Source organism: Trachypithecus francoisi, unplaced genomic scaffold, assembly GCF_009764315.1.
Source record: "Trachypithecus francoisi isolate TF-2019V2 unplaced genomic scaffold, Tfra_2.0 Lachesis_group3, whole genome shotgun sequence".
Classification (NCBI taxonomy): Eukaryota; Metazoa; Chordata; class Mammalia; order Primates; family Cercopithecidae; genus Trachypithecus; species Trachypithecus francoisi.
Window position 1 is genome coordinate 10,372,663 of NW_022681468.1, and position 25,863 is coordinate 10,398,525.

Genomic DNA, 25,863 nt, shown 5'->3' on the forward strand with positions numbered 1-25,863 from the left:
ACTCCAGCCTGGGTGACAGAGCAAGACTCCGTCTCAAAAAAAAAAAAAAAAAAAAAAAAAAAGATTGGATATCCCTGACTTAGAGGATCCTCCTTTAAGAAAAATAATAAAGTGGGACGCGGTGGCTCACGCCTGTAATCCCAGCACTTTGGGAGGCTGAGGTGGATGGATCACGAGGTCAGGAGATCGAGACCATCCTGGCTGACACGGTGAAACCCCATCTCTACCAAAAATATAAAAAAATTAGCCGGGCATGGTGGCGGGCGCCTGTAGTCCCAGCTACTCGGGAGGCTGAGGCAGGAGAATGGCGTGAACCTGGGAGGCGGAGCTTGCAGTGAGCAGAGATCTTGCCACTCACTCCAGCCTGGGGGACAGAGTGAGACTCCGTCTCAAAATAATAATAATAATAATAATAAAAATGAGGTTCAGGGTCTCGGAAAGGGATCTGCTCAGGGGCATGGCCCTGAAGTTTAAACTTCCTTCATTTCCCAGTAAATCTAGAAATTCATCTGAGATTGTGACTAATTTACCAGTGGCCAGTGGATGAGGGAAAGAGAGGGAATCTGAAAACCAGAACCTCGGGGAAGTGCAGAAATTGCTCCCTTCTGGGCATGTGCCATAGAGGTGACAGAATGAAGTCCCCGGAAGCTGGAGCTGATGAACCACAAACACAGTGAACCAGCTCATTGACCTCACATTTAAGTCAGGGTCTTCAAAGGAGGAGAGAAGTTTCTGGATCTGCCTGAATACAGGGTTTAGATACTCTGTGAGTATAAAAAACATATGTCAACTTTACCTACAACTGTCAAAGAAGAAAAAAGCTTCAGGTTTACAGTTTTCCATCTGAATTCTAGAACTTAAATTGGTGGGTTAGACATATTAATCTCATCTGGGACAAAGGAGTAAGAAACTATATCCTCAGAATGCACATACCAAATTCTTTCTTTTCCAAAATTGGAGGGCACTGCTATTCTGCCGATAGTTTCTAAGAGATGAACCTGAACTTGTCACCAGAAAGTAGAACTTTTGAACAGTGGACACTATTTCTTTAGATGCAAAATGGAGAAGACGGTACCTTCTGCATAGGGTTGTTATGAAGAACAAACACAATAATGCATGTAAGGGTCTTAGCACTGGGCAGATGCTCAAAAAGTATTAGCCTACAAACAAACACATTAACCAATTCTATGAAGGTCATGTCTCTGGGAGAATGCTTACCCTGCTAGATCAAGAACGTGGATTGTTGGAATTACATTTGTTCCATCGCCAAAAACTGGTAATGCAGGAATCTCACCCAACCAAGCCATCTGAAAGAAAAGCAAAATCATGTCCCCCAGTTATACATGGATGGCTATTACAGCTCACACATAAGTCTACAGTCAGAGACATCCAAAAGGCCTAGCTATCTGCTTACGTAATTTCCTCCAGGGGGTGTTTTATAAATCAGTCCTGATGAGATTTAGGATCAAATTCTGCCAAGAGAAATAACGTGTAGCCTTGGGACTGAAATACTTTTCAAGAAATCTACAAACAGTTGTATTTAGTAGCTATACGCATGCCATCTACATAGAGAAGAAATGTTTTCACATGCATGATGTCTTAATTCTCACAAAAAAGACACATTAAAATTTAAAATTACCCCCACCAGTAGGGATGAAGTGACGGGAAATAATTACCATCAGTACAGGAGCGAAATGCTTAGTGGATAAAGTAGCGTGCAGGAGGTTACACTTGTGAGAGCTTGGACTGGAACCCCAATCCTCAGAGTCCAAATCCTCGTCTTTTCTTCTCATTAAGTATTTCAGTAACCAAACAGACATGCTGAGTACTGTTTAAGTGTCACGTATTAGATTATTTTGAATTGTTGTTGAGTGAAAGATGTAGGGGTGGGGGTCACAGTAGACCACTGGGTCTTGTAAGGTATTTTGGACTTCGAGAAAGTGTTGAAGGGTTCTAAGCAGTGACGTGACACCAGCAGGCTTGCTTCTGTTGCCTTGTGGAGAAGTGGTGGGAAGGAGAGTCCGATGGGGAGAGAGAGATGATGGCAGGTGTGCAGGCGAGATGGGGTAGCCCAGCTTGGAGGTGGGAAGTGCATGGAGTGGGGATGGAGAGAAGGGAGATGTTGAGGAGGCTGACTGTAGAAACTGGGAATTTTGTGATGGGTAATGTGAAAGGAAAATAAATCTTGGGACCCCCAAAATCACTAAGCCAAAGGCAAAAGTCAAGCTGGGAACTACATAAAGCAAACCTGTCTCTCGTTCAAAGATTTTATTTTTGTTTCCTTTTTATAAATTATTATTTTTTGAGATTTTGAGATGGAGTCTTGCTGTCACCCAGGCTGGAGTGCAGTGGCACAATCTTGGCTTACTGCAACCTCTGCCTCCCAGGTTTAAGCGATTCTCCTCCCTCAGCCTCCCAAGTAGCTGGGATCACAGGCATGTGCCAACACATGGCTAATTTTTGTATTTTTAGTAGAGATGGGGGTTTCACCATGTTGGCCAGGCTGATCTCGAACTCCTGACCTCAGGTGATCCACCCGCCTCGGCCTCCCAATATGCTGGGATTACAGGCATGAGCCTCATTCAAAGATTTTAAAAGCTACATACCTTCCTCACAATTTGCCTACTAGGAAATTATTTGTAGGCCCCCAGAGCTTTACCCGAAAACAGTTCTGTTGAATTTCACCCTGACAATGTAAATTGACAGCTTATCTTCACAGGTACAAGACAAGGACAGAACTCAAAGTCATCCCTAGGCTCACCTGACAAATGCATATCTGATTGCTTCCTCTGCCCTGTGTTTATTTTATCTTACGTAAAAATGCAGATTCGCTGAGCTAGATAAATGCATAAGTGACTATTCCTCTACCCTTCCCTCATGTTGAACAGCTGATCAAAGACTCAAAAGAATACACCCGCTTGCCTCTTATCTACCCACACCTTTTATTTATTTTTTGTAGACACAGGGTTTCACCATGTTGCCCACGCTGGTCTCAAACTTCTGGGTTCAAGCCATCCACTCACACTGGCCTCTCAAAGTGCTTTACTGGGACTATAGGCATCAGCCACCATGCCTGGCTTACCCACATCTTAAAAAAAATTCTTCCTCTTTCTCTAATATCTACCCTTTTCCCTTTAAATACTGAAGCACTCTAAGTCATCTTTGGAGAAAGGCACAGGCCTGTCTCCTTGGCATGCATCCTTATCCTTGGCACAATAAACTTCTAAATTGATTGAGACATGTCTCAGAAACTTTTTGGTTTGCAGTAAGGCGGGAGGAGTTGGATTCTGATCATGTAGCTGGTTGGAGGGTTGCCCCATTTTCTGAGATGGGGCCTTGGAGAAGGAGCAGGTTTGGGGATGACTGTAGGTATAGTTTGGATTTGGGAAAGACATCCAAGTTTAGGTGCTGAATAGGCAGCAGGACCTACAGAGCTAGAACTTAGAAGAGAGAGAGCCTTGCTGGAGACTGAAGTCTGAGTCATTGGTATCAGTCATAGGAATAAACAGACCAAGGGAGAGAGAGCAGAGGGTGAAGAAAAAAGGTCTAGGGCCGAGGCCTGAGAATGCCAAGATTCAGTGAGCAGGCAGGTGAGAACAGCTGAGAATGGACAATGAGAAAGAGCTTCCTTGAGCTTCTCCTCTGCAACTGTCATATCTCTTGTATTAAAAAAAATCAGTTCAAGGCTGGGTGCGGTGGCTCACGCCTGTAATCCCAGCACTTTGGAGGCTGAGGCAGGCAGATCACAAAGTCAGGAGTTCAAGACCAGCCCGGCCAATATGGGGAAAATCCGTCTCTACTAAAAATACAAAAATTAGCCGGGCATGGTGGTGTGCACCTGTAATCCCAGTTACTCAGGAGGCTAAGGCAGGAGAAATTGCTTGAACCCAGGAGGTAGAGATTGCAGTGAGTTGAGATTGCATCACTGCACTCCAGCCTGAGCGAAAGAGATAGGCTCCCTCTTTAAATAAATAAATAAATAAATAATCAAATAACAATTAAAAATTGGTTCAACCAACCTTTCTTGACTACACTTTTTCCTTTAACTCCTGCCTTCTTTCTTTGCACCTCTTCCTTTTACAGGAAAATTCCTTGAAATATTTTTCTATTCTAATGTCTTCAATTCCCCTCCAGCTGTTCCCTCTTAAACCTACGTCTATTAGACTTTTGTTCCACCCAGTGCCAAAAAATTCAGTGGCCAATTTGCAGGTTTCATCTTAGTTGATTATCTGCAGTATCTGACACAATTTGTCATTATTTCTTTCCAAAAACTTTTTTTTTTTTTTTTTTGAGACAAGAGTCTCACTCTGTCACCCAGGCTGGAGTGCAGTGGCGCAATCTTGGCTCACTGCAAGCTCACACCTGCCTCAGCCTCCCGAGTAGCTGGGACTACAGGCGCCCGCCACCATGCCTGGCTAATTTTTTATATTTTTAGTAGAGACGGGGTTTCACTGTGTTAGCCAGGATGGTCTCGATCTCCCGACCTCGTGATCTGCCTGCCTCAGCCTCCCAAAGTGCTTGGATTACAGGCATGAGCCACCATACCAGGCCAAAAACATTTTTTAAATAATTATTTACTCTCTGTTATTTCCTCTCCTGCCTCCTGCCCACCTTCTCAACCTCCTTTTCTAATTCCTTCCCATTTCCCTATAACCTCCAATATTGGAGGGTTCCAAGACTCAGTCCTCAAGCCCCTATTTCTTCTCCATGTTCACTCACTAGTTTATGTCATCCAGTCCCAAGGATTTAAGTACCCACTGTATACTGACAGCTTCCATGATTATGTCTCCAGACCTGACCTCCCCCATGATCACCAAACTCTTTATATCCAATTGCCTACCCAGTATCTATACTTGGATATTAATTATCTCAATCTTCCTGAACTTTTCATTGCATTGTACCCCAACCAGCTCCATTCCCTGACTTCCTCATCTCAATAAATGGCAGTGCCATACTTCTAGTTGCTTAGACCAAAATTCTTAAAGTTATCCTTTACTTTGTTTCTGTCATCCTTACCTCCAAGCTTTGAACGAATCCCATTGACTCTCTCTTCAAAACACGTCTGAAATCTGAAGTTTCCAGTGTCCCCACCATTCCCACCCAGGTCTCAGGTACTACCCTCCGCGCTGGTTTCCTTGCTTCCTGCTCCTGCCCTTGCCCCAAATAGTACATCCCCAGCACAGCAGAAGGAGAAAGCCATCCTTTTCTATCACATGGATTATGTTGCTTCTGTGCTCAAACAGTCTAATGGTTGCCCAACTCACTCAGAAAGAAAGCCAGGGAGGGCTTCACGAGGGGCCACGAGGCTGGGCTTGGTCTGACTCTCTCATTACCGCTTTGAACTCATTACCACCGTTCTCCCATACTTCAGCTAGATTGATCTAGATTGGCCTTCAAGTGTAGCCAGCACATTTCTGCCTCACGTCTTTGCAGTTACAGTTCCCACTGCCTGGGATGTCTTTCTTCAGAAAGCCGATTAGCCAGCTCCCTCATTGCCTTTCCCTTCCTACTCAAACGTCACATCGTTGGAAAGACCTTCCTCAACCTTCCTATATAAGACCTAACACCCCCCAGCCCCGCCAACTTACTCCCCAGCACTCTCTGCCTTTCTCTGCTTTTTTGGTTTGCATACCCTGATTCAACATCTGAAATACTCAATATTTACTGACTTGTTTATTATCTATCTCTTTCTCCACCCCGCCAGAATGTAAGCTTCGCAAGAGGAGGGACTTTATTTTTTTACTGTATCTCAAGTACCTACAACAGTTTCTAGCACCTGGTGGGCACTAGATCAATATTTGTTTCATGAATGAAAGGAGATACATATTTTTCTTTATTATTTTGAGAGTGGTGAATACAAGTTAATAATGGGAAAGAAACGTAGGTCTTTGTGGTCACATCCATACTTTCTTTCAGTTTCTGCTATTCTATTGCACTAACCACATCCAAAGCAATCAGAAACACCTTCCCTTCAAATTGTGTATCTTTATCGTAAGACACTTTTAAACATTCCATGTCATCACTGAAAAGCCATACCTTAAAAAATGTGTGTAACATGCCTCCTTCTGCTCCATACTGGAGTCCAGCAGCAACTACGTAAGTTGCAAATTTTCTGGTCTATTAGATAAAATACAGAAGAAAAAAGCTGGATGTAATATTATTAATCATATTGAACCAGATTATTTTAGTAGTTAAAATGAGCACTTTTGGAACTTCCGTCAACTCTTGCAGGTTACTGAGGTATTGTTCGGGATAAAATCGTATCTCTCAAAGGGAGAAACAACACCCCACGCTATTCAGGAATACCTCTGACCGCTATTAAAATTTAACAAGGACTCCTAATTAAATTAAAGCCTGGGTTTTTGTGAAAACTTAGTACCTGTAAGCTGTATGCTGGGCACTGAGGGGGAAAAGAAGATAGAAAAACAGGTCTTTCCATGAGGATCTTTAATGATCTAGTACATGAAACCAAGAAGCTGGTGATGGGCCTTAACATAGGGATGGAAATTCACATGGATTGTCCACTTCACCCTGGACGAGCAGTTTAGGCACTGTAAGAACTGGCCTCAATATTTCTTTATTTTTAATTTTTAATATTTGTGGGTATATACTAAGTATATATATTTATGGGGGTGTATGAGATGTTTCAATACAGGAATGCAATGTGAAATAAGCACACCATGGAGAACGGGGTATCCATCCCTTCAAGCATTTATCCATTGAGTTACAAACACTCCAATTACACTCTTTTAGGTTATTTAAAAACCTACAGTTCAGTTATTACTGACTATAGTCACCTTGTTGTGCTATCAAATAGTAGGTCTTATTCATTCTCTCTAACTTTTTTTGTACTCATTCACTATCCCTTCCTCCCCCCACCCCCAGTACCCTTCTCAGCCTCTACTCTCTGCCTCCATATTTAACCAGATAAGCTCAAAATACCATCTTTATTATTGATATGAGCTCTATTTGAGGCCATGCCTTAGGTGAGCTATGATGATGAGCTTCCTAACCCTGAATCTGGAATAAAATTAACTTTTCCAACCAGTCCCAGGCAACACTGGACAACGAGGGACTTCTCCACATGGTGGCCTGCTGCTGTAAGTCTCAGGGCATGAGGAAGGTGAAATGCACAGTAGCCACCATCCGTGGAGTCCCAGAGAGAAGGGAAGGAGGAGGGGCCAAGCTCACATGGCCAGGCCCTTCCCAAACCCACCAATCAGAAAACTCGCTTGAGCTTCTTCAGGCGAACAGGGGATGGTGCAAGAAGATAGGAGTTTTTTGTTTGTTTGTTTTGAGACAGAGTTTCACTTGTTGCCCAGGCTGGAGGGCCGTGGCATAATCTAGGCTCACCGCAACCTCGGCCTCCTGGGTTCAACTGATTCTCCTGCCTCAGCCTCCCAAGTAGCTGGGATTACAGGCGAGAACCACCATGCCCAGGTAATTTTTGTAGTTTTAATAGAGACAGAGTTTCACCATGTTGGCCAGGCTGGTCTTGAACTCCTGACCTCAAGTGATCCGCCTGCCTCAGCCTCCCAAAGTGCTGGGATTACAGGCGTGAGCCACCATGCCCAGCCTACAGGAGTTTTTAGGAAGAATGTTACTCAGGCTCTTGTGGGAAGATAGTGATCCCACCTCACAAATATTAGGCCTGAGAAGGGGGACATAACCACAAACACGATAGAGATTTTAAAAGTTATAAGAGAGACTTATGGAAAACTTTCTGCCAACTAATTTGAACATTTAGCCTAAAGGGCTCATTTCTTGCCCCCAAACTCCTGCTAACTGCCTTCCCACAGTCCAGGACAGTTTTTCAACCAAAGTCTACCAAACAGTCAAAGGATAAGCCCAGAGGCAGAGCAAGATGGTGGGACGGAAGCCTCCCTCGCAAGGACAATAACTATCTACACAGAGAAAAGCTTCATAAGAACCAAAAATCAGGTGAGCCCTCATAGTACCTATTTTAACTTCATATTGCTGGAAGAGGCACCGAAGAACCAGAAAAAACAGTTTGGAATCGCCAAAGCCACCCACCCCCGCCAGCAGGAGAGCATCTCTGGGCGCTGCAGGAGGGAGAACACAGCATTGAGAGGCATTGAACTCAGCACTGTCCTGTTAGAGCAAAAAGGAAAACCAGACCAAACGCAGCTGACACCCGCCCAGCCCACGGAAGGAGCATTTAAACCAGTCTGAGTCAGAGGGGACTTTCTGGTATCAGTGGTCAGAACTTAAGTGCCTCCAAACCTCGCCACCGAGGGCTATAGCGCTCTGTGTCTCCAAGCAAACTTGAAAGACAGTCCAGGCCCTAAGGACTGCAACTCTAGGTGAGTTCCAGTGCTGAGCGAGGTCCAGTGACAGTGGACTGGGGAGGGCACACAACATACCGAGACACCAGCTGGGGCAGCCAAGGGAGAGCTGGCACCACCTCTCTAACGCCAGGCTGCACAGCTCGCGGCTCCAAAGAGACCCCTTCCTTCCACGTGAGGAGCAGAGAGGGAAGAGTGGGGGGAACTTTGTCTTGCATCTAGGACATCAGCTCAGTCACAGCAGGAAGGGGCACCTGTGAGTAGGGAGGCCCTCATTCTAGGCCCTCGCTCCCAGATGACATTTCTTGACACAACCTGGGCCAGAAGGGAACCTGCTGCCCTGAAGGAAAGGACCTAGTCTCGGCAGCATTCATCGCCTGCTAACTGGAGAGCCCTTGGGCCCTGAATAACCAGCATTGATACCCAGGTACTATGTTGAGGGCCTTGGATGAGACTTGCTGGCTTCAGGTGACATTCAGCACATTCCCAGCTGTGGTGACTACGGGGCAAAACTCCTTCTGCTTGAGAAAAGCAGAGGGAACAGTAAAGGGGACTTTGTCTTGCACCTTAGGTGCCAGCATGGCGAAAGTTGGGTAGAGCACGAAGCAGGCTCTTGGGGTCCCTGCCATGACCTGACTCTTGAATGGCATTTCTGGACCTGCCCTGGGCCAGAGGGGAGCCCATTTTCCTGAAGGGTGAGTCCCAGGCCAGGCAGCAGTCAAGACCAGCTGACTTAAGAGACCTTGGACCCTAAGGGAACATCAGCACTAGTCTGTCAGTACTCCTTGTGGCCTGGGGTGGCTACTGGGTGAGGCTCCTCTGTCTTTGGAAAGAAGAGGGAAGACTGGGAAGGACTATGTCTTGTGGTTTGAGTGCTAGCTCAGCCGCAATACAATAGAACACCAGGTAGACTTAGTTTATCACTAAGGTTTATCACTGTAGTCCCTGACTCCCAGATGGCACTTCTTAACCCACCTGGGACCTGGGGGACCTTGCCACCCTGAAGGGAAGGACACAGGCCTGGCTGGTTATGCGACCTGCTGATTGTGGAGCCCCAGAGCCCTGAGTGAACAAAAGCAGTAACCAGGGAGTGGTTACAGCAGGCCTTGGGCAAGATCCAGTGCTGTGCTGGCTTCAGGTCTGACCCAGCACAGTCATAGTGGTGGTGCCTACAGGGGTGCTTGTGTCACTCCACCCCCAGCTTTAGGTGGCTTAGAACAGAGAGAGAGAGACAGAGAGAGAGAGAGAGAGAGAGAGGAGAGAGAGAGAGAGAGAGACACTCTGTGTATTTAGGAGAATGTAAGGGAAGAGAACAAGAGTCTGCCTGGTAATCCAGAGAATTCTTCCAGATTTAGTCTAAGACTATCAGGGTAATACCTCTATGAGTCTGCAGGAACTGCAGCATCACTGGGCTTGGGGTGCCCCCTAAAGCAGATACAACATAGATCATAACACATAAGTCCTTTCAAATATCTGGAATGCCTTCCCAAGAGGGACAGGTACAAACAAGCCCAGATAGTAAAGACAGCAATAAATACCCAACTCTTCAATGCCCAGACACCGAAGTACATCAACTAGCATCAACACAACCCAGGAAAGCATGACCTCACCAAATGAACTAAATAAGGTACCAGGGATCAATCCTGGCAAAAGAGAGATATGTGACCTTTCAGACAGAGAATTCAAAATTTAGCTGTATTGAGGAAAGTTAAAGAAAATCAAGAAAACACAGAGAAGGAATTCAGAATTCCATCAGATGAATTTAACAAAGAGATTGAAATAATTTTAAAAAATCAAGCAGAAACTCTGGAACTGAAAAATGCAATTGCTATACTGAAGAATGAATCAGAGTCCTTTAATAGCAAAATTGATCAAAGAAGAAAGAGTGAGCTTGAAAACCCCCTATTAAAAAATATAGTCAGAGGAAAAAACCAGAGTGCTTCTTCTCCTCCAAAGGATCACAGCTCCTCACCAGCAACGGAACAAAGCTGGATGGAGAATGACTTTGATGAGCTGACAGAAGTAGGCTTCAGAAGGTCGGTAATAACAAACTTCTCCAAGCTAAAGGAGGATGTTCGAACCCATTGCAAAGAAGCTAAAAACCTTGAAAAAAGATTAGACAAATGGCAACTAGAATAAACGGTGTAGAAAAGACCTTAAATGACCTGAGGAGCTAAAAACCATGGCATGAGAACTACGTAATGCATGCACAAGCTTTAGTAGACAATTCGATCAACTGGAAGAAAGGGTATCAGTGATTGAAGGTCAAATTAATGAAATGAAGTGAGAAGAGAAGTTTAGAGAAAAAAGAGTAAAAAGAAATGAACAAAGCCTCCACGAGATATTGGACTATGTGAAAAGACCAAATCTACATTTGACTGGTGTACCTGAAAGTGACGGGGAGAATGGAACCAAACTGGAAAACAACTTTCAGGATATTATCCAGGAGAACTTCCCCAACCTAGCAAGGCAGGCCAACATTCAAATTCAGGAAACACAGAGAACACCACAAAGATACTCCTCGAGAAGAGCAACTCCAAGGCACATAATTGTCAAATTCACCAAGGTTGAAATGAAAGAAAAAATGTTAAGGGCAGCCAGAGACAAAGGTCAAGCTACCCACAAAGGGAAGCCCATCAGAGTAACAGCAGACCTCTCAGCAGAAACCCTACAAGCCAGAAGAGAGTGGGGGCCAATATTCAACATTCCTCAAGAAAAGAATTTTCAACCCAGAATTTCATATCCAGCCAAACTAAGCTTCATAAGTGAAGGATAAATAAAATCCTTTACAGACAAGCAAATGCTGAGAGATTTTGTCATCATCAGGCCTTCCTTACAAGAGCACTAAGCAAGGAAGCACTAAATGAGGAAAGCACTAAACGAGGAAAGGAACAACCAGTATCAGCCACTGCAAAAGCATGCCAAATTGTAAAGATCATGGATGCTAGGAAGAAACCGCATGAACTAACAGGCAAAATAACCAGCTAACATCATAATGACAGGATCAAATTCACACATAACAATATTAATCTTATATGTAAATGGGCTAAATGCCCCAATTAAAAGACATAGACTGGCAAATTGGATAAAGAGTCAAGACCCATCACTGTGCTGTATTCAGGAGACCCATCTCACATGCAGAGACACACATAGGCTCAAAATAAAGGGATGGAGGAAGATCTACCAAGCAAATGGAAAGCAAGAAAAAGAGCAGGGGTTGCAATCCTGGTGAGAGAGGGAATGCCCTCTCTCACCACTCCTATTCAACGTAGTGTTGGAAGTTCTGGCCAGGGCAATCAGGCAAAAGAAAGAAAAGGGTATTCAATTAGGAAAAGAGGAAGTCAAATTGTCCTGATAAAACAGACTTTAAACCAACAAACATCAAAAGAGACAAAGAAGGTCATTACATAATGGTAAAGGGATCAATTCAACAAGAAGAACTAACTATCCTAAATATATATGCAGCCAATACAGGAGCACCCAGATTCATAAAGCAAGTCCTTAGAGACCTACAAAGAGGCTTAGACTCCCACACAATAATAATGGGAGACTTTAACACCCCACTGTCAATATTAGACAGATCAATGAGACAGGTTAACAAGGATATCCAGGACTTGAACTCAGCTCTGCACCAAGCAGACCTAATAGACATCTACAGAACTCTCCACCCCAAATCAACAGAATATACATTCTTCTCAGCACAACATCACACTTATTCCAAAATTGATCACACAGTTGGAAGTAAAGCACTCCTCAGCAAATGTACAAGAACAGAAATCACAACAAACTGTCTCTCAGACCACAGTGCAATCAAATTAGAATGCAGGATTAAGAAATTCCCTCCAAACGGCCGGGCGCGGTGGCTCAAGCCTGTAATCCCAGCACTTTGGGAGGCCGAGACGGGTGGATCACAAGGTCAGGAGATCGAGACCATCCTGGCTAACACGGTGAAACCCCGTCTCTACTAAAAGTACAAAAACTAGCCGGGCGAGGTGGCGGGCGCCTGTAGTCCCAGCTACTCGGGAGGCTGAGGCAGGAGAATGGCGTAAACCTGGGAGACGGAGCTTGCAGTGAGCTGAGATCTGGCCACTGCACTCCAGTCCGGGCGACAGAGCGAGACTCCGCCTCAAAAAAAAAAAAAAAAAAAAAAAAAAGAAACTCCCTCCAAACTGCTCAACTACATGGAAACTGAACAACCTGCTCCTGAATGACTACCGGGTAAATAACAAAATGAAAGCATAAAAAAAGATGTTCTTTGAAACCAATGAGAACAAAGACACAACCTACCAGAATCTCTGGGACACGTTTAAAGCAGTGTGTTAGATGGAAATTTATAGCACTAAATGCCCACAAGAGAAACGAGGAAAGATCTAAAATCAACACCCTAACATCACGGTTAAAAGAACTAGAGAAGCAAGAGCAAACAAATTCAAAAGCTAGAAGAAGGCAAGAAATAACTAAGATTAGAGCAGAACTGAAGGAGATGGAGAAACAAAAAGCCCTTCAGAGCTGGTTTTTTGAAAAGATAAACAAAACAGACCACTAGCAAGACTAATAAAGAAGAAAAGAGAGAAGAATCAAATAGACGCAATAAAAATGATAAAGAGGATATCACTACCGATCCCACAGAAATACAAACTACCATCAGAGAACACTATAAACACTTCTATGCAAATAAACTAGAAAATCTAGAAGAAATGGATAAATTCCTGGACACATACACCCTCCCAAGACTAAACCAGGAAGACGTTGAATTCCTGAATAGACCAATAACAGGCTCTGAAATTGAGGCAATAATTAACAGCCTATGAACCAAAAAAAGTCCAGGACCAGATGGATTCACAGCCGAATTCTACCAGAGGTACAAAGAGGAGCTGGAACCATTCCTTCTGAAACTATTCCAATCAATAGAAAAAGAGGGAATCCTCCCTAACTCATTTTATGAGGCCAGCATCATCCTGATACCAAAGCCTGGCAGAGACACAGCAAAAAAAGAGAATTTTAGACCAATATTCCTGATGAATATCAATGCAAAAATCCTCAATAAAATACTGGCAAACTGATTCCAGCAGCACATCAAAAAGGTTATCCACCAAGATCAAGTTGGCTTCATCCCTGGGATGCAAGACTGGGGTTCAACATATGCAAATCAATAAATGTAATCCATCACATAAACAGAACCAAAGACAAAAACCACATGATTATCTCAATAGATGCAGAAAAGGCCTTCAACAAAATTCAACAGCCCTTCATGCTAAAAACTCTCAATAAACTAGGTGTTGATGGGACGTATCTCAAAATAATGAGAGCTATTTATGACAAACCCACTGCCAATATCATACTGAATGGGCAAAACTGGAAGTATTCCCTTTGAAAATTGGCACAAGACAGGGATGCCCTCTCTCACCACTCCTATTCAACGTAGTGTTGGAAGTTCTGGGCAGGGCAATCAGGCAAGAGAAAGAAAAAAGGGTATTCAATCAAAATTGTCCCTGTTTGCAGATGACATGATTGTATATTTAGAAAACCCCATTGTCTCAGCCCAAAATCTCCTTAAGCTGATAAGCAACTTCAGCAAAATCTCAGGATACAAAATCAATGTGCAGAAATCACAAGCATTCCTATACACCAATAGCAGACAAAGAGAGAGCTAAATCATGAGTGAACTCCCATTCACACTTGATTCAAAGAGAATAAAATACCTAGGAATGCAACTTACAAGGGATGTGAAGGACCTCTTCAAGGAGAACTACAAACCACTGCTCAACAAAATAAAAGAGGACACAAACAAATACAAGAACATTCCATGCTCATGGACAGGAAGAATCAATATCATGAAAATGGCCATACTGCCCAAGGTAATTTATAGATTCAATGCCATCCCCATCAAGCTACCAATAACTTTCTTCACAGAATTGGAAAAAAAACTACTTTAAATTTCATATGGAACCAAAAAAGAGCCCACATTGCCAAGACAATCCTAAGCAAAAAGAACAAAGCTGGAGGCATCAGGCTACCTGACTTCAAACTATACTACAAGGCTACAGTAACCAAAACAGCATGGTACTGGTACCAAAACAGACATATAGACCAATGGAACAGAACAGAGGCCTCAGAAATAACACCACACATCCACAACCATCTGATCTTTGACAAACCTGACAAAAACCAGAAATGAGGAAAGGATTCCCTATTTAATAAACGGTGCTGGGAAAACTGGCTAGCCATATGTGGAAAGCTGAAACTGGATCCTTTCCTTACACCTTATACAAAAATTAATTCAAGATGGATTAAAGACTTAAATGTTAGACCTAAAACCATAAAAACCCCAGAAGAAAACCTAGGCAGTACCATCCAGGACATAGGCATGGGCAAGGACTTCATGACTAAAACACCAAAAGCAATGGCAATAAAAGCCAAAATAGACAAATGGGATCTAATTAAACCAAAGAGCTTCTGCACAGCAAAAGACACTGCCATCAGAGTGAACAGGCAACCTATGGAATGGGAGAAAATTTTTACAATCTACCCATCTGACAAAGTGCTAATATCCAGAATCTACAAAGAATTTAAACAAATTTACAAGAAAAAAAAAATAATCAAACAACCCCATCAAAAAGTGAGCAAAAGATATGAACAGACACTTTACAAAAGAAGACATTTATCCAGCCAACAGACACATGAAAAAATGCTCATCATCACTGGTCATGAGAGAAATGCAAATAAAAATCATAATGAGATACCATCTCATGCCAGTTAGAATGGCATCATTAAAAAGTCAGGAAACAACAGGTGCTGGAGAGGATGTGGAGAAATAGGAATGCTTTTACACTGTTGGTGGGACTGTAAACTAGTTCAACCATTGTGGAAGACAGTGTGGTGATTCCTCAAGGATCTAGAACTAGAAATACCATTCAACTCAGTGATCCCATTACTGGGTATATACCCAAAGGATTATAAATCATGCTACTATAAGGACACATGCACATGTATGTTTATTGCAGCACTATTCACAATAGCAAAGACTTGGAACCAACCCAAATGTCCATCAATGATAGACTGGATTAAGAAAATGTGGCACATATACACCATGGAATACTATGCAGCCATAAAAAAGGATGAGTTCATGTCTTTGGAGGGACATGGATGAAGGTGCAAACCACCATTCTGAGCAAACTATCGCAAGGACAGAAAACCAAACACCACATGTTCTCACTCACAGGTGGGAATTGAACAATGAGAACACTTGGACACAGGGTGGGGAACATCACACATTGGGGCCTGTAGTGGGGTAGGGGGATGGGAGAAGGATAGCATTAGGAGAAATAGCTAATGTAAATGATGAATTAACGGATGCAGCAAATCATGGCACATGTATACCTATGTAACAAACCTGCATGTTGTGCACATGTACCCTAGAACTTAAAGTATGTGTGTGTGTGTATATACACACACATATATATATAAAGTAAACAGGTTTTCAAAGCTCTCTACATGCAAACTTATACAATTATCCCTTTAATTTTTATTTTCATATATATATATACATGATCTACTTGTTTCTGAGTATAAATAAAACTATATGTTCTTGGCAAAAAAAAAACCAATATATATATATGTATATAGTCAGAGGAGACAAAAGAAAGAAAAACAATGAAACATGCCTATAGGATCTAGAAAATAGCCTCAAAAGGGCACCTCTAAGAGTTATGGCCTTAAAGAGGAAGTCGAGTAAGAGATAGGTATAGACAGTTTATTCAATGGGATAATAGCGGAGAACTTCTCAAACCTAGAGAAACATATCAACATCCAAGGACAAGAAGGGCACAGAATACTAAGCAGATTTGACTCAAACATCATGATACGGCTTGGGTCTGTGTTCCTGCCCAGATCTCATGTCGAATTGTAATCCCCAATGTTGGAAGAGGGCCCTTGTGGGAGGTGATTGGCTCATGGGGCCAGATTTACCCCTTGCTGTTCTTGTAATAGTGAGTGAGTTCTCATGAGATCTGGTTGTTTATAAAAGTGTTTAGCAGCTGCCCCTTCACTCTCTCTTCCTCCTTCTCAGGCCATGTAAGATGTGTCTGCTTCCCCTTTGTCTTCTGCCATGATTGTGAGTTTCCTGAGGCCTCCCCAAACATGCTTCCTGTACAGCCTGTGGAACTGTGCTGTGAGTCAATTAAATCAATTTTTTTTTTTTTTTGAGATGGAGTTTCGCTCTTGTTCCCCAGGCTGGAGTGCAATGGCATGATCTCAGCTCACTGCAATCTCTGTCTCCTGGGTTCAAGTGATTCTCCTGCCTAAGTCTCTTGAGTAGCTGGGATTACAGGCATGTACTACTACACCCGGCTAATTCTGTATTTTTAGTAGAGATGGGGTTTCTACATGTTGGCCAAGCTGGTCTCGAACTCCCAGCCTCAGGTGATCTGCCCACCTCTGCCTCCCAAAGTGCTGGGATTATAGGCATGAGCCACCACACCCAGCCTAAACCTCTTTTCTTTATAAATTACCCAGTCTCAGTTAGTTCTTTATAGCAGTGCATGAATGGACTAATACAGAAGACAACCTATAGGCATATAATAATCAAACTCAAAAGGTAAAGGATTAAAAAAGGATCCAAAAAGCAGGAAAAGAAAAGAAACAAATAACATACAATGGAGTTCTAATACATCTAGCAGCAGATTTTTCAGTGGAAAACCTTACATGCCAGGAGAGAGTGGCATGTCATATTGAAAAGTACTGAAGGAAAAAAACTTTCACCTAGAATAGTATATCTGGTGAAAATCTCCTTTAAGCATGGAGGAGAAATACTTTCCCAGACAAACAAAAGCTGAAGGATTTCATCAATAGCAGACCTGTCCTACAAGAAACACTAAAAGGAGTACTTCAGTCAGAAAGAAAAAGACATTAATGAACAATAAATAATCACCTGAAGGTATAAAACTCACTGGTAATAGGAAGTACACAGAAAAACACAAAATATTACAACACTTTAACGGTGGTGTGTAAACTATCTCATTCTAAGTAGGAAGACTGGGCCGGGCGCGGTGGCTCAAGCCTGTAATCCCAGCACTTTGGGAGGCCGAGGCGGGCGGATCACAAGGTCAGGAGATCGAGACCATCCTGGCGAACACGGTGAAACCCTGCCTCTACTAAAAAATACAAAATACTAGCCGGTGAGGTGGCAGGCGCCTGTAGTCCCAGCTACTCAGGAAGCTGAGGCAGGAGAATGGCGTAAACCCGGGAGGCGGAGCTTGCAGTGAGTTGAGATCCGGCCACTGCACTCCAGCCTGGGGTGACAGAGCGAGACTCCGTCTCAAAAAAAAAAAACCAAGTAGGAAGACTGAACAATGAACCAATCAAAAATAATAACTACAACAACTTTTTATGACACAGTACAATAAGATATAAATACAAACATCAAAAAGTTAAAAAATTGGGGGATAGAAGTAAGGCATAGAGCTTTTAATTAGTTTTCTTTTTGCTTGTTTCTTTACACCAATAGCCTTCAGTTGTTATCAGATTAAAATAATAGGTTATAAGACAGTATTTGCAAGCCTCATTGTAACCTAAAAAAAAAAAAAAAAACCTTACAATGGATGCACAAAAAATAAAAAGCAAGAAACTAGGCCGGGTGCAGTGGCTCACGCCTGTAATCCCAGCACTTTGGGAGGCCAAGGAGGGCGGATCACGAGGTCAGGAGATCGAGACCATCCTGGCTAACACGGTGAAACCCTGTCTCTACTAAATATACAAAAAATTAGCTGGGTGTGGTGGTGGGTGCCTGTAGTCCCAGCTACTCAGGAGACTGAGGCAGGAGAATGGTGTGAACCTGGGAGGTGGGGCTTGCAGTGAGCCGAGATTGCACCACTGCACTCCAGCCTGGGTGACAGAGTGAGACTCTGTCTCACAAAAAAAAGCAAGAAACTAACTAAATCATATTACCAGAGAAAATCACCATCCCTAGAGCAAGATAGGAAGGAAAGAAAGAAGAGGAAGATAAGACAATAAAACAACTAGAAAACACATAACAAAATGGCAGGAGTAAGTCCTTATCAATAATAACATTGAATGTAAGCGGACTAAATTCCCTAATCAAAAGACATAGACTGGCTGAACTGATGAAAAAAAACAAGACGCATTGATCTGTTGCCTACAAGAAACACACTTTACCTGTAAAGACACACATAGACTGAAAATAAAGGGATGGATAAAGATATTCCATGCCAATGGAAACCAAAAAAGAGCAGGAGTTGCTATACTTATATCAGACAAAACAGTTTTCAAGACAAACTATGGCCGGGCACGGTGGCTCACACCTGTAATCCCAGCACTTTGGGAGGCCGAGGCGGGTGGATCACCTGAGGTTAGGAGTTCAAGACCAGCCTGGCCAACATGGTGAAACCCTGTCTCTACTAAAAATACAAAAATTAGCCAGGTGTGGCAGCAGGCACCTGTAATCCCAGTTACTCAGGAGGCTGAGGCAGGAGAGTCGCTTGAACTGGGTAGGCGGAGGTTGCAGTGAGCAGAGATCACACCACTGCACTCCAGCCCAGGCGACAGAGTGAGACTGTCTTAAAAAAAAAAAAAAAAAAAAAATTCAATGCAACTCATTAAAAGAGGAAAGCAATTTTGGTATCAGGCAATTCAGGACTATTTTAGCAACTTGTATAATTATTAGGGTCTCCTCTTTGCCTCAAAATACTGAATAGAAGTCCATCTTTTGTGTGTGTAATCTTGTATATGAATGTGCTGACTGAGGATGTGATAGCAGTAGATAAACACTTGACAACCAGCCTCTGGGGTGCATAGACTGTGTCTGCTTTATCAAAGGCTGTGAGGACAGCTCCTCATCACAGTGCCTGGTCCGTAACTGGATCTAACTGGACATTTGTTAATGAATGTGTTAAATGATGATTTCCAAGGGTCTATCTCCCAGATGAAGACATTAGCATCACTGATCAAAAAGGATCATTGGGATGACCAAATTGGCCGAATCAATCTTATTAATGGTGTAGAAAAGAGTGATTAAGAAAGTTGGGGATAAAAAGAATAGATTTTGACAATGAAATTTTGATTTCATTATTTAAATGACAAGTGTAAGGTTTTGTAATAAAAAAGATATTAAGTTGATCATACTTCTCATTTTAGACTGTTATTTACTTAAATCAGCTTTATATGTGTGAGAATACATTTTCAACCTGTAAATTAAACATAAATGATCAAGAAATCATGGGTTCTAACAAAATAATAGTTATGGAATTTGGAACTGGAATAAATTTAAATCTAATCTAGCCCCTTTACTTATTGTACGCCCAAAAGTGTAATAACTAGGCTAAAGTCATATGGTTATGGACAGAAAAAGGGCTAGAATTCCTAATTTCCTGTTGTTTCTTTAAATGTTTTATGCTCACAGTGTTTTATTGGTAAAGTGCTTTTTATAGTAGGACAGAAGTTCCTATTGTAATATTCTCTGAGACCACTAGGTGTCATCTTAGAACTAGTATTAGAGTTCACTTAGCGCTGGTCTTCCACTAATGGGAACAATGTAATGGCACTTTCAGAGGGTCTGGGGTTTTCTCCAAGTTAAATGAGGATGATAGTACCTACCTCACAGAATTTTGGGAATCGTATATGAGACTCTTGAAGATGACATGAGATACCATGAGTAAAACACTGAGAACTCATGAGCTATCGAGTAAAACACAGATGACATGAGATACCATGAGTAAAACACTGAGAACTCATGAGCTACCATGAGTAAAACACAGATGACATGAGATACAATGAGTAAAACACTGAGAACACTGAAGTACGCTCTCCGTAATTTTTCAGCTGGCGGAGACTCCCGTGTCGCCACTGCCGGGGGTGGACCTCAGCCAGTGGTCCGGGCCCTGGAGCCTTCAGCAAGTGGACGAGCAGCCACAGCACCCGCTGCATGTCAGCTGCACTGGGCGGCGGTGGACGAGCGGGGCACAGTGCCGACCCCACCCAGGTGAAGAACAGACCCACCAGCATTTCGTGGGTTGTTCTTGATTCGGGGAAACTCTACACCTGGGTCTTGACAGACCTGGATGCTCCCAGCAGGAAGGATCCCCAATACAGGGAATGGCATCATTTCCTGGTGGTCCACCTGAAAGGCAGTGACATCAGCAGTGGCACAGTCCTCTCCAGACTATGTGGGCTCGGGGCCTCCAGGGGGCACAGGCCGCTAAAGTATGACGAGCCCATCCTCAGCAACCGCTCTGGAGACCACCGTGGCAAATTCAAGGTGTCGTCCCTCCGTAAAAAGTACACGCTCGGGGTCCCAGTGGCCGGCACGTGTTACCAGGCCGAGTGGGACGACTATGTGCCCAAACTGTACCAGCAGCTGTCTGGGAAGTAGGGGGCAGCTCGGGGACGTGAACCGTCCCGGAGGCCCCCAATTGTGTTCTCCAGGTCAGTGGTGCATGTTCAATAGCTTTCTCCTCTTCCCGCTCCCCTTTGGACAGACAAGACCTGAGCACTGAGATGGTGGCTCAGGGTGACTTTTCCCGCTGCCTGGCCTTTATCATTCTAGTCACTCACTCTGGTTTATGTTTTGATCAAATTTGAACTTTGTTTTGGGGGATATTTTGGTATTGTCATGGGGTCATCAAATTGTTAATATGAAAATAGCAACCCAGAATTTAAAGAAAAAATTTGGCAGAAATAGACCAGGTCTACAGTAATAGAGTAAAGCATCAAAGAATCTTTAAGGGAGGTTAAAAAACAAAACAAAACAAAAAGCATTGGTTGCCTCTGCCTTTGTGATCCTGAGACCAGAACTGTACACAGTGTGTTTTTATGGCACCGTCGCTAGACAACCAGAGGCTGGCACTGAGGCTCAGCCCCAACACGGGCCTCTCAGATGCCTTAATAGGTGTCAGTATCACTCTGGTTCCTTTAGAGAGCGATCCCGGAAAGAGGAGTGGGGAGAGTGGCTTTGCCGTTGTTGGGGCATGGCCTTCTAGATGCGCAGCAGTGCTAGCTGACAGCTTATCAGGAATCCCTACGTCTGTGTCGGTTAAACTGATTGTTCTTCATGGAGGTAAGAAAAGCTGGTCTGGAGTTGCTGAATGTTGTGTTAATTCTGCTGTTTGCTTATAGTTGAATAAAAATAAAAACCCTGATTGAAAAATTATCCATCATAATTTTTCAGCTGTCACTACTTATTCATTGTCAGATCTTTCCCATCATCTGTTCTGAAGAAAGGCAAGAGAAATAAAATAATTTTATAATGGACGTGTCAAAATGATGAATTTTGCTGCAACAGAAGGGATCAGGCACGGTGGCTCACTCCTGTAATCCCAACACTTTGGGAGACCAAGGCGGGCAGATCACAAGTTCAGGAGATCTGGACCATCCTGGCTAACATGGTGAAAACCCACCTCTACTAAAAATACGAAAAATTAGCCTAGTGTGGTGGCACGCACCTGTAGTCCCAGCTACTCAGGAGGCTGAGGCAGGAGAATGATTTGAACCTGGGAGGCTGAGGTTGCAGTGAGCCGAGATCACACCACTGCACCCTAGCCTGGGCAAGAGAGTAAGACTCCATCTCAAAAAAAAAAAGCTCCAGGAATGTCTTAATGACCAGTGAGTGACGAAGGATGTCTCAAGATAAATTCTACTGAATGATGGGGTTTTGGATTCCAAAGAAAGAAGCAAACCCCACAGGCTTTGGTGGCTGATGGCTCTCAGTCTGAATCTCAGCACCACATCAGGAAATGCGCTGAAGACAACAATGTGCATAGAGAATAGCCTTTTTAGAAAGAGTAGATGAGTCAAGGCTGAGATGTGCTCAGGACAGTGTTCAGTAAATCCTAGTTATGTGACCTTGGACAAATTATTTAACCTCTGGAAGCTCCCATCTCCTTATTCATAAGAGGAGGTTAATAGGCACTTTTCAGAGTTCAGAAACAAATGAGATAGATTCTGGGAACAGGGAAAATGTGGTTCCCAGGTTCCCCATTCCAACTCTGAGTTATTTGCCTCTTTTGGGCCAAACAGCTTTTCAGACACACTGACTCCTTTGTAGGTGAGGGCTCAAGCTCGGCTGAGTGTTGATACAGGGCTTTCAACCCAGTGTGCTGGACCAGAACCTGGGCCAGGACCCCTAAGGACAGTGTGTCCTGGGATGAGCCTAAAGCTCAGACATCTGCGAGTGCAAGTCCCGGGAAACTAAACAAAGAGATGTTTGAAGACTTCAGGTGATGTCCGTGTTCCACTATGCCAGACTTACCTTTCTTCCAAATTTGAGAATCATTTTTTCAGCATTTATGTGGTCCAGAAAATTAGGATGAGACTTTCTTCTTCGATAATCTTCTTCAGTGAATGGAACCTCAGAATCCTCCTATTATAAGAAAGAAAGAAAAGGTACAGACTTGGTGAATTAGAGATATGTATGACTTCTAAGACTAAAGATATATTCCTTTAAGCTCAAATAAAGTTTTAAACTACAGTTTATTTTTTTATTTTTGAGACAGGGTCTCGCTGTGTTGCCCAGGCTGGTCTTGAACTCTTGGGCTCAAGCAATACTCCTGCCTCGGCCTTCCAAAGTGCTGGGATTATAGGCATAAGCCACCGAGTCTGGTCATACTGCTTATTTTATTTTATTTTTAATTTTATTTGAGATAGAGTCTTGCTCTGTTGCCCAGGCTGGAGTGCAGTGGCTCACTGCAACCTCCACCTCCCAGGTTCAAGTGATTCTCCTGCCTCAGCCTCCCGAGTAGCTGAGATTACAGGTGCCTGCCACCACACCTGGCTAATTTTTGTTTTTTTGAGACAGAGTCTCGCTCTGTCACCCAGGCTGGAGTGCAGTGGCACGATCTCGGCTCACTGCAAGCTCCACCTCCCGGGTTCACGCCATTCTCCTGCCTCAGCTTCCCAAGTAGCTGGGACTACATGTGCCCGCCACCACGCCCGGCTAATTTTTTGTATTTTTAGTAGAGACAGGGTTTCACTGTGTTAGCCAGGATAGTCTCAATCTCCTGCCCTTGTGATCCGCCCGCCTCGTCCTCCCAAAGTGCTGGCATTACAGGTGTTAGCCACCACACCCAATCATACCACTTATTTGAATAGTGATTGACTTTTCTTAAAAATGCTTTAGGAGGCCGGGCGTGGTGACTCACGCCTGTAATCCCAGCACTACTACCTATAATCCCATGAGCTACTACAGGCTGGGGCCTGTAGTTTTATTTTTTTTTTAACCTAAATTGTTTTTTCTTTTTTCTCTTTGCCAAACTGGCCCTCCCCAAAATAAATAACACATTAAAAAGAACATTGCATGTGCAAGTCGCTGGCTCAGGCTTTAAAAACTGGTTTCACTGGCTAAGATTAAGTACACCCTGGGAATGAGGAATGAAAAATATTTCTTGACGGTTCACTGACCTGTACCTAATATTCAGTCTCTTCCACCATCCTGTGCAGTCCCATAGAGGGATGCAACCAAAATAACTACATTAAAACCTACTGGAATCGGAAGAAAAAATTGAGAGCCATGCAACAGCATGATTTGGTAAAAATTCTTCCAAATTCAGAGATCCTTGTTGGAGCAGGGTTTCAGGGTTTTAAAAATACAGTGTTCAATACGGAACCTTTCAATCACAACACATTGGTCTAAGTTAAATAACCAATCCAAAGTTTTGAGCCCAGAGCTTACAAGGAAACAACTGAAAAGGGAGGAGAAACACACAATGAAAACACTACTGAGGCTAGGTGAGGTGGCTCACACCTGTAATCCCAGCACTTTGGGAGGCTGAGGTGGGTGGATCAGTTGAGGCCAGGAGTTCAAGATCAGCCTGGACAACATGGTGTAACCCCGTGCTCTACTAAAAATACATAAGTTAGCTGGACATGGTGGCGGGTGCCTGTAATCCCAGCTACTCGGGAGGCTGAGGCAGGAGAATCACTTGAACCTGGGAGGCCGAGGCTGCAGTGAGCCGAGATTGTGCAACTGCATTCCAGCCTGGGAGACAGAGCAAAAATCCTTTCCAAAAACAAAACAAAACAAACAAAAAAAAAACCCTACAGAGGTAGGAGTACGATTGCTCCTGAGAAAATGACTGGAGCCAAGCTGGGAACTGGTAGGGGATGCGGTAGGTGATAGCCATTTATCAGGGTTTCTGAACCATGCTGAGGAGTTGCAATTCATTCCAATAGCAACAAAAGGCTATGGAAGGGTTTTAAACCTCTTTTTTAGACAAGATCTCACTCTGTTGCCCAGGGTGGGGCGCTGTGGCACAATCACAGCTCACTGCAGCCTCAACCTCCTGGGAACAGCTGAGTCCACCTGGACTCCTGAGTAGCTGGGACTACAGACGCTTGCCACCATGCCAGGCTAATCAAAAAAAATTTTTTTTTTGTAGAGGCGGGCTCTCATTGTGATGCCTAGATTGGTCTCAAACTCCTGGTCTCAAGCAATCCTCCTGCCTTGGTCTCCCAAAGTGCTGGAATTACAGGCTTGAGTTACGAAGCCCAGTTGGATTTTACGCTTTTAAAACAGGACGGCAACATGATCTGAATTTATTTAATTTAATATTTTGACACATATTTGAATATATCACAGTGCATATATTTGGGGTACATGTAATATTCCAATACATGTATTTCTTTTAGCCACCTGGTTTGCTATTGATTGATACATGTATTTTTAACTTGACATATCACCCTTGTACAGATTCTGGAGGTACCTGTGATATTCTGATGCATGTTTTTACTGATATATCAGAGTTGTGAATGACATTTCAACAAGATGGCTGAGGCAGTGCTATGGAGGATGGATTGGAGGGCACAAAGTTAGGCTACAACTGCACAACCACTTGAGTAGTTCAAGAAGCTAAAGGCTGAGGCTGGCTAGAAAGTTGCCATAGATACAAAGAGAACGAAATGTGTGTATGATACATTTTGTCGCCCAGGCTGGAGTGCAGTGGTGCAATCTCTGCTCACTGCAACCTTAGCCTCCTAGGTTCAAGCGATTCTTCTGCCTCAGCCGCCTGAGTAGCTGGGACTACAGGCGTGAGCCACCACGCCCAGCTAATTTTTGTATTTTTTGGTAGAGGTGGGGTTTCACCATGTTGACCAGGCTGCTGTTGAACTCCTGACCTCAAGTGATCTGCCTGCTTCGGTCTTCCAAAGTGTTGGGATTATAGGCGTGAGCCACTGTGCTGGGCCTAATTTTTCTTTAAAAAAATTAAAGTTTTTGCTTTTTATTTTAGTTATGTAATCCAACTGGAATCGACTTTGTGTGTGTCATGAGGTAGAGAATTTTGGAAAGTGATAAAAGTGTTCTGTATCCTAATTGTTGTGGTGGTTGCACAACTGTATGCAGTTGTTGAAACTCAGGACTATAAAAGGTTAACTTCACTATATACAATACAGTAAATTTATTTATTTATTTGAGGCAGGGTCTCACTTTGTCACCCAGGCTGTAGTGCAGTGGAGTGATCTCAGCTCACTGCAGGCTCGACCTCCCCAGCTTAAGCAATCCTCCCACCTCAGCCTCCTGAGTAGCTGAAACTACAGGTTCGCCACCACACCT

General features: G+C 43.4%; 1 protein-coding gene and 1 pseudogene across 1 annotated transcript in view; one reads left to right on the forward strand and one right to left on the reverse strand.

Moving 5' to 3' along the window:
- AK7 (adenylate kinase 7) overlaps positions 1–25,863 on the reverse strand; it is a 93,029-nt gene that overhangs the window by 46,868 nt on the left and 20,298 nt on the right. The window contains exons 5-7 of the mRNA XM_033191414.1: positions 22,567–22,677; positions 6,037–6,117; positions 1,219–1,307 (exon numbers count right to left, since the gene is read on the reverse strand). Of these exons, the coding sequence (XP_033047305.1) occupies positions 1,219–1,307; positions 6,037–6,117; positions 22,567–22,677 (281 nt within the window). The remainder of the gene's footprint in view (positions 1–1,218; positions 1,308–6,036; positions 6,118–22,566; positions 22,678–25,863) is intronic.
- LOC117071167 lies at positions 19,246–20,701 on the forward strand (annotated as a pseudogene).